General features: G+C 58.3%; 1 protein-coding gene and 2 long non-coding RNA genes across 6 annotated transcripts; 1 reads left to right on the top strand and 2 right to left on the bottom strand.

The window, feature by feature from the left end:
- Window positions 1–889: 889 nt before the first annotated feature.
- On the bottom strand, window positions 890–2,561 carry LOC145509979 (uncharacterized). The gene is made up of 2 exons (XR_014056582.1): window positions 1,925–2,561; window positions 890–1,507 (listed from the first exon to the last, which is right to left on the bottom strand). It is a non-coding gene; the product is annotated as an uncharacterized LOC145509979 (long non-coding RNA).
- On the top strand, window positions 2,068–7,905 carry HMG20B (high mobility group 20B). 4 transcript variants are annotated; one of them, XM_081499819.1, is made up of 10 exons: window positions 2,068–2,126; window positions 2,429–2,484; window positions 2,962–3,070; window positions 3,549–3,752; window positions 4,646–4,766; window positions 5,115–5,161; window positions 5,434–5,506; window positions 5,745–5,960; window positions 6,548–6,680; window positions 7,226–7,905. In XM_081499819.1, the coding sequence occupies exons 2-10, from the start codon at window positions 2,447–2,449 to the stop codon at window positions 7,236–7,238; spliced, it is 954 nt and encodes a 317-aa protein (XP_081355945.1). In that variant the 5' UTR covers window positions 2,068–2,126; window positions 2,429–2,446; the 3' UTR covers window positions 7,239–7,905. The 4 variants fall into 4 exon arrangements, with proteins under 4 accessions (XP_081355945.1, XP_081355944.1, XP_081355943.1 ...); XM_081499818.1 differs by having other exon boundaries at window positions 2,068–2,148; XM_081499817.1 differs by having other exon boundaries at window positions 2,068–2,148; window positions 6,548–6,682; window positions 7,230–7,905.
- On the bottom strand, window positions 3,731–5,921 carry LOC145509980 (uncharacterized). Its single transcript, XR_014056583.1, has 2 exons — window positions 5,416–5,921; window positions 3,731–4,198 (listed from the first exon to the last, which is right to left on the bottom strand). It is a non-coding gene; the product is annotated as an uncharacterized LOC145509980 (long non-coding RNA).
- Window positions 7,906–8,286: the final 381 nt, after the last annotated feature.

Here is an 8,286-nt window from a genome sequence, read left to right as displayed (position 1 = left end):
ATGAAGCAACAGAGCAGGGTGTCAAGATTCCAGGGCACAGCTTATCTTCCTCAGCTCTGGGATGCCTCTTAGAGAAACAGGTTCATTGGGATTTAATTCACATACCAGATAATGCACCTGTGTAAAGTGTACAGTTGTGTGAGCTTTAGTACATTTATGGAGTTATGTAGCCATCAAAGCAGTCTAATTTTAGAACATTTTGATCACCCCAAAAGAAACCCCGTGACCTCCTTTGCCCCTCCTCACTGACTTTCTAGCCCCAGGCAACCACTAATTCACTTCCTGTTTCTCTGGAGCTGCCAGTTCTGGAAAATTCATATAAATGGAACCATACACTATGTGGCCTTTTGTAACTGGCATCTTTCACTGAGCCTAATGTTTTCAAGGCATATCCCTGTCCTAGCATGACATAGCAATTTATTCCTTTTTATGGCCAAGAATATTCTATTGGATGGATGGCCTACCGTATTTACCTATTCATCAACTGATAGACATTTGGGTTTGTTTCCACTTTTGCACTATTGTGAATCATGCTGCCATGAACATTCATGTACAAGTTTCTGTGTGGATGTCTGTTTTTAATTCTCTTGGATATGTCCCCAGGAGTGCAGTGGATGCATTGCATGGTAATTCCTGGATGCTGGTGGTTTAGTCTCTCAATCCTGCCTCTTTGTGACCCCATGGACTGTAGCTTGCCAGGTGCCTCTGTCTACCGGAGTGCGTTGCCATTTCCTTCTTCAGGAATCTTCCCGACCCAGGGATTGAACCTCGGTCTCCTGCATTGCAAGCCCATTCTTTAACTCCTGGGAACATCGCATGGTAACTCTATGTTTTGTTTTTTTAACCTTTTGAAGAACTGCCAGACTGTTTTCCAAAGCTGCTGCACCTGTTTGTTAGAAATTTACATTATACATTTATTTGTTTATTCAATATATATGTATTGACAGCACCTGTGGGCACTGTTCTGGGTACTGGCACAATAGCAATGAGCAAACAGGCAGCTTATAGGGCGGAAATGAACATATGTAGCAAAGATAAGATGGGGTGTATGGGGTGCGGTACAAGCCTGGGAATGTCTCACTGGAAAGGGGGACATTTAATCTGGGGAAAGGGCATTAAGAACAAGTGCCAGGGCCCAGAGGTGGGAATGAATGAAATGGACATATCTAAGGAACGTTGAGGTCGCCGGAGTAAGTGAGGAGGAAAATTCAGGGAGGCGAGAGCAGGAAGGTGCTGTGGGTAGATTGTTCGGGGTCTAATGGGCCATCATGAGCATCCAGTGACCACAGTTATCCTGGGGTCAGAGGAAACCCAGTCCAATCTGTAAGAGGACCAGGCTGCTCCCTGGGGGTCCCCAAGATCCCAGAGCAGGGTCTCCTGGCCTTCCATCTTCACGAGGTCCTCGCAGCTTTCTTGTCCCCACCACATTTTTCCTAGTTGCTTCCAGCCCAGCTCCTGGTCTCAGCCTCGCCGCATCCGGCCTTCTGGACGTGGACCCTGTGCAAAGCTTCCATTGCATAGGAGAGAAAGCTGAGGCCCTTTCACAGGAGGGAGGGTAGCCCCTGCATGCAGGGCGGGCTTTAAGTCTAGTTAATAAACGGGAAACTTCCCCACCCGGGTCTGCTAAGAACAGGTCCCACCTTGCAGTGGGGAAAGGGCCTGCTCGAAAAGACCTTAACCCTTTCCCTAGCAACCTACTACCGTCCCCATGACAACTAGGGCGGGGCCGGACTCGGCCTCATAGGTCTCCGGATCCTACAGGGGCGGGGAGTCTCGCCTTCAGCAGGGGAGGAGGAGTCTGAGCCGCGCCTGCTGGCCCTTTAAGAGACTCCACCCGGCGAAGCCTGAAAACATCCTGATTGGTCCCGAGAGCGGCCGAGCACAGCCGAACTTGACGCGCCCGCCTGCAGCCTTCCCTACTTACCTCCCACGCGGCTCAGTGGCTACCGCAGCCAATCACCAACGGGCGCGCCGACCTTCATCTGCATGGTCACGCCCCAAGGGAAGGGTATACCCAATCCGATCGCTCGCCGAGTCGTTATTAGCATGTCGGGGGCGGTGCAGGGCGGAGCGGGCGGCAGGGGCAGGCTCCCGGCGGTTGGTTGGAGCGTCGTAGCAGCCGAGAGGTCCGGGAAAGTTTCTTTGGAGGTGAAAACAGCCGCGGAACTCGGGGCCCGGCGAGGAGGCGGGGGCGCGGGGATCCCAGGGCCGGGGCGGGGACCCTCCTGGGCCGGGAGGGTGCGGACCCAGGCCTCCTGGGGGGCGATCGCCCAACAAAGGATCCCTGGGGCGCCCGCCCCCGAGGGCCTCCCCGCCCCCGGTTCCGGCCCCCCCAGGCGCCCCGGACCTGGCTTTACGGGGCTCCTCAGCCCAGCCCCACCATCGCTGGCTTGGGCGACCCTCACTTGGCCACGCGTCTATGTTCCAGGTGCGGCCGGGAGTGGCCATGTCCCACGGCCCCAAGCAGCCCGGCGCGGCCTCCGCGTGAGTGCGACATCCCCTCCCCCTCAGCCCACTCGGGGCTGCAGCCACCCCGTCCCGTTGGAGATCCTCGAACCCCCCGCCCAGGGTCTTGACTCCTCCGACTTGGGACAGGAGCCCCCCACTTTGGGGTTCCCACGGGCTTCCCCCAAACCTCCGTGCTCCAGTCCTTTTCAGGAGTGGCCTGCTGGTCTCCTCTAGTTCTCCTGCCCTAACCCCGGTTCCTGACCTCCTCAAACCCCTGCTCGCAGAACTCAGGCTGCTAGCTGCCAGCGCTTCCGTCGTGGGGGAAGGGGTGGGTGACCCTGGCGTCCCGTAGCTCTAGTCTCTCCGAGGTCCCCTGTGGCTCCCCTAGTGCTCCAGTCTCAACCTCCGTATCCTGACCCTCTCAGAGCCCTCTTCTGAGGACTCAGGCCCCCTGCTTCCAAATCTGTCGTCGGGGCGGGGAGTGGGAGTGACCCTGGCTTCCCGTGGCTCCAGGCCGGCGAGCGGCAAGGCTCCAGGACAGCATGGGGGCTTCGTGGTGGCTGTCAAGCAAGAGCGCGGCGAGGGCCCGCGGGCCGGAGAGAAGGGGTCCCACGAAGAGGAGGTGAGAGTCCCTGCACTGCCATGTCAGTGATCCTTAGCCTTGAAGCTCCGCCCCGAGCCAAATTTGAATTTGCTGTGGCTCCGCCCACCGTCCAGATTTCCCTGCCCAAGCTGAGGCCCGCCCCATGCCAGATACCACGCCCCCGAGCTCTACTGCCACTGTCTCGGCCCCGCCCACTACCTGGGGAATCTTTGCTAGTAAGGCACGCCCATACAGGGGACACGCCCACAACACAAGCCAACCCCATCCTTGGGTTGATGCTCTGTCCCCAGTACCTCTCTGATCCCTTTACCCATGGTCAAGAGTTCCTTAACCCCACTCTCCCAATTGTGAACCCTGACCAGGCCATACTTCCATACCTTCAGGGTCCCACCTCGTGGTTAGGCCCCACCCAAGTCTTCCAGGGCCCCGCCCCTTCCCCTGTGTGCCCAGCCCCAGCCCTCCAGACCCCTCCCAACAGCGCGACTGGATTCTGCAGCCTGTGAAGAAGCGCGGTTGGCCCAAGGGCAAGAAGCGGAAGAAGATCCTGCCGAATGGGCCCAAGGCACCTGTCACCGGCTACGTGCGTTTCCTGAACGAGCGGCGCGAGCAGATCCGGACGCGCCACCCGGACCTGCCCTTTCCCGAGATCACCAAGATGCTGGGCGCCGAGTGGAGCAAGCTGCAGCCTGCGGAGAAACAGGTGGGACGGCCCGGAACCACTGACTGACCTGCCCTCACTCACTCAGACATCCATCCGCCATCACTTACCCCCAAGGAACAGGTGTGGCAGGCCCTTCGTTCTGCCGGGAGTACTGACCACCCGTTAGCTCTCTCCAGCTTGTTGAAGGAGAAGGCAATGGCACCCCACTCCAGTACTCTTGCCTGAAAAATCCCGTGGACGGAGGAGCCTGATAGGCTACAGTCCATGGGGTCACTAAGAGTCGGACACGACTGAGCAACTTCACTTTCACTCTTCCCTTTCATGCACTGGAGAAGGAAATGGCAATCCACTCCAGTATTCTTGCCTGGAGAATCCCAGGGATGTCAGAGCCTGGTGGGCTGCCGTCTATGGGGTCGCAGAGTCGGACACGACTGAAGCGACTTAGCAGCAGCAGCTTGTTGAAGGGAGGGGAGGGTGGCAGTTGGCTGGAATAGACATAAAAGTTAATAAACACCGTTATAAAAGAAGTCGGGGGTGGATGCTGGATTTTTGTTAGAAACCTTACGGTTTTAAAGTTCTGGTAATGAATTTAAAATTTGCAAAAACATAAAGGAAATGTAACAAAATCACCAGCAGCGTGCACCCTCTACATGGGATTTCAACAGGCAAAATGGGTTTAGGAGGGCAGGCCAGCCCTGAGGTGGGAGCCTGCAGACAGTCAGACACCAGGGAGTGGTTTAGAAAGGCTGGAATTGGGGTGAGGTAGTGAGGTCCGGGAGTTTGGAGGTGGCCTGAGCAGCATAGTGAAGGGCGAAGTTTTGTCTGGAGGGCAGCAGGGAGCTGTGGTAAAGTGTAGCACAGCGGGCTGTGTGATGGAGCCCGCGAGGCCTCAGCTGCCACTGGGCCGAGCCTTCTCTTGCTGCCCCTGCCAGCGGTACTTGGACGAAGCTGAACGGGAGAAGCAGCAGTACATGAAGGAGCTGAGGGCCTACCAGCAGTCGGAAGCCTACAAGATGTGTGCGGAGAAGATCCAGGAAAAGAAAATCAAGAAAGGTGCGAAGGGCCTCAGCCCCCAGGCAGCTGGGTGCTTACTCTGAGACAGGTGACCCAGGCCAACGACCTCCCCCCGCCCTTGCCAAAGGGGCTCTCACGGTCACATGTAACCAGACAGTTGTGAGTGAACCGGGTTGATCTGTACTGAGATGGGACACACGTGGATATGAGGGTGGGGGGAGGCGCCCAGGAGGGGCCTTTTATCCAGGATGAGCAGGGCTCGATGGGGAGTGGGGGTTTGGGGGGGGTGGAAATAATGGCATTCCAGGCAGAGGGGACAGCATGTGCGGAGCAGGGGGTCAGAGGAGACCTGGGCGGCTGACCCTGCCCTCCTCCCTCCCCCACCAGAGGACTCCGGCTCTGGGCTCATGAATACCCTTTTGAATGGACACAAGGTAAGTGTCCCTCCTCCAAGGAGAACACCTGGGCGAGAAAGGTCTGGAGTGTTTAAACCCCCGGGTGACTAAGGACTGTCACTCAAGGGGTGAAGTGAGCGCCCCGTCCAGATGTGTGCGAGTGGAGGCAGGGCACCCACACAAATGGGGAGGGCAGTAAAATGGACTCTGACCCAGGTAGCCTCAGGAGACCCTCCCAAGCTTAGGGGATGTCCCATAGGGGGGTTGACTGCCTCCCCCCTCAAAATTGCCACCTTGTCCTGTCGTCCCAGGGTGGGGACTGTGACGGCTTCTCGACTTTCGACGTCCCCATCTTCACTGAAGAGTTCTTGGACCAAAACAAAGGTGAGCGCTGACCAGCGGTTCTTGAAGCAAGCGTTGAACCAAGAGGACACCAAAGCGGGAGGCAGTGGGTGCCTTCCTCTCTTGCCCTCGCAGCCCAGACTGCTGAGGTGTGGGGCTGGAGACAGAGCAGTGATGGAAGGCTTGGCGTGGGGCACAGCTCGAGGCGAAGCCAGCAGAGGGAAGGCGGCAGGGGGATGGCGGGGAAGCGTCAGGCTCTGACCCGGCTCCCCGCCTGCAGCGCGGGAGGCGGAGCTACGGCGCCTGCGGAAGATGAACGTGGCCTTCGAGGAGCAGAACGCGGTGCTGCAGAGGCACACGCAGAGCATGAGCAGCGCGCGCGAGCGTCTGGAGCAGGAGCTGGCTCTGGAGGAGCGGCGGACGCTGGCGCTGCAGCAGCAGCTCCAGGCGGTGCGCCAGGCGCTCACCGCCAGCTTCGCTTCACTGCCAGTACCGGGTGTGGAGGCCCCGCCCCCAACCACCAAGTCCCGCCCCGCCTACCCCCGCGAGTCCCGCCCCCTGACCCCGCCCTCGACGACCTCGGCTCCGCCCCGGCTTCCGCGAGTCCCGCCCCCTCTGACCCCGCCTGGCAAGTCCTCACTCTGGCATCCCTTCACCCTGTCGTTTCGCAAACCCGCTTCTCTGTCCAACCGATGCGCCCCTGCTGACCCTACTCCCGGCTATCCTAAGCCCCCGCGGCCCCGTCGTCACTGAACGCTGCTCGTGCCAGCCCCGCCCACAGTGGCCCTCGCACCCCGCCTCTCCCCAGGCCCAACTTCAGTGTTCATTCTTCAGCGGACCTAGGCCAACCTCCCCTCCTCCACCAGTCCCCGAATCCCCCCATCATGACCCCGCCCTCTCCATCTTCCATCTTCTGATCTCTGCCACAGTTGACCTTGATTTCCCCGGGTCCTGACGCCCTGACCGCACCCACCTGACCCCACAGACGCTCACCCATGGCCCCCTCCTTTTACCCCCACCTTCTGATCTTTGTTTCCGTGGTGACCCCCGTTGGGTTCCTCTGACGGGTCCCCGCCTCCCCAGGCACCGGCGAAACGCCCACGCTCAGCACCCTGGACTTCTACATGGCCCGGCTGCACGGCGCCATCGAGCGCGACCCCGCCCAGCACGAGAAGCTCATCGTCCGCATCAAGGAGATCCTGGCCCAGGTCGCCAGGTGTGTACCCGGGCAGGTCTGCCCCCCTCCCCCCGCCCGTTCAGCCCAGCTTGGGCTGCCTCGCGTGGGGACCACGTCGGACTAGACTCGCCCTGGAGGAGCCTGGCTACATAAACCGGCCTTAGGTCTGCAGCGGGCTTTCTGGGGTCTGGGGCCGCTGCCGCCAAGTGGGATCTAGCTGCCGGATCTTATTCTGAGGCCATAGTCCTTGCAGGATCTACTAGGTGGGGCTGGTTTGATGTAGGTGGCTAATGGCCTAGCTACTGGGGGGCCCTAATTCAGTCTGGTACTGTGTTAAATGCTGCTTGGGGGATCTTGAGGCCAGCACACCCTTGGCTCGGGGGACCCAGAGCTTCACCACAGCTTCTCCGTGGGTTTTTGTGGGTGACTCCTAGCTTCCCAGGATAGGTGGGATCAACTCCAGGCCCCTCACCCTAGCATCTGAAGGAGCAGAGGGGGGGTGGCCTCTGGGGTACCCCAGGATGGGGATGGGGGCTGAGACCTGATGTGGGTCCCTCATCAACTAATCTCTTCTTTTGTCACAGTGAGCATCTATGAGAGTGTCGGCCGCCCCACGGATCCAGAGAAGACCAAGCTCCGGTCATGGCCCCTCCCCCAGTGCACCCCCTGGAGGAGGGGTGGGGGGTTCCATCCTCTGGGACCAGGCCTGATCCTGCACCTTGGGGGCTCTAGCCCCCCTAAAATTAAATTTCTACAGCATCCTTCTAGCTTTGAATCTCCCCAGGTCCCCATCCCAGAAAACCCACCCACCATGCACTGTGCACAGATTCCCAGGGCCCAGCCAGGCCTGTTGGCCTTACAGGTCACATCACACTACACAGACGTGGGAACACACGAGGGGCAAGGAGGAAACCCGGAACAGGAGGAAACCCACAGCCGCTCACACAGCTGGTGTGGGGAGAGTTACACACCCTACACCCACTCCCCGGGACCAGCTCCCAGACCCAGGGCAGAGAAAACCCACTCCTGCCTGGCAGGTGTCACCCTAAGTACCCACCTGGGCAGGCACTTTGCAGGGACACACTCTCACACTCCTGGCGGGGCCATCTATCTGTCACCCTCACATTCCTGCACCCCTGAATGGGGGGGCTGGCACCACCCCATGCTCATTCAGCTGAGGAACCACTGTGGAGGCAGTTGTTTTGCCACCACTCGATCTGGACTTCTTAAATAAAAAAAAAAAAAGTGGAATTTGAATTTCAAACTTAAATGAGTATGTGGTTTTTTTTTAAGGGTAATGGGCCAGGATCCTCTGTTGGGGTCCCAGGCCTACCCTCTCCAGCCCTTGGCAACCACTAGTTCACTTTCTGTCTCTGGATTTACCTGTCCTAGGCATTTCATATAAATGGAATCACACACCATGGGTCTTTTGTGTCTGGCTTCTCTCACTGAGCATCGTGTCCTCAAAGTCCATGTTGTAGTGTATATCAGTGCTTCATTCCTTTTTCTGGCAGAGTAATATTCCACAGTGTGGGTGGCCCATGTTTTGTTTACCCATTATTGGTTGATGGACACTTGGGTTGTTTCCACCTTTTGGCTATTGTGAATCATGCTGCTGAGAACACACACACACACAGATTTTTGT

This window comes from Giraffa tippelskirchi, chromosome 6 (assembly GCF_054371585.1).
Source record: "Giraffa tippelskirchi isolate mGirTip1 chromosome 6, T2T-mGirTip1v1.2.pri, whole genome shotgun sequence".
In the NCBI taxonomy this organism is placed as follows: Eukaryota; Metazoa; Chordata; class Mammalia; order Artiodactyla; family Giraffidae; genus Giraffa; species Giraffa tippelskirchi.
Note: the sequence above shows the minus strand (reverse complement) of the source record. Positions and strands in the feature narration are given on the sequence as shown.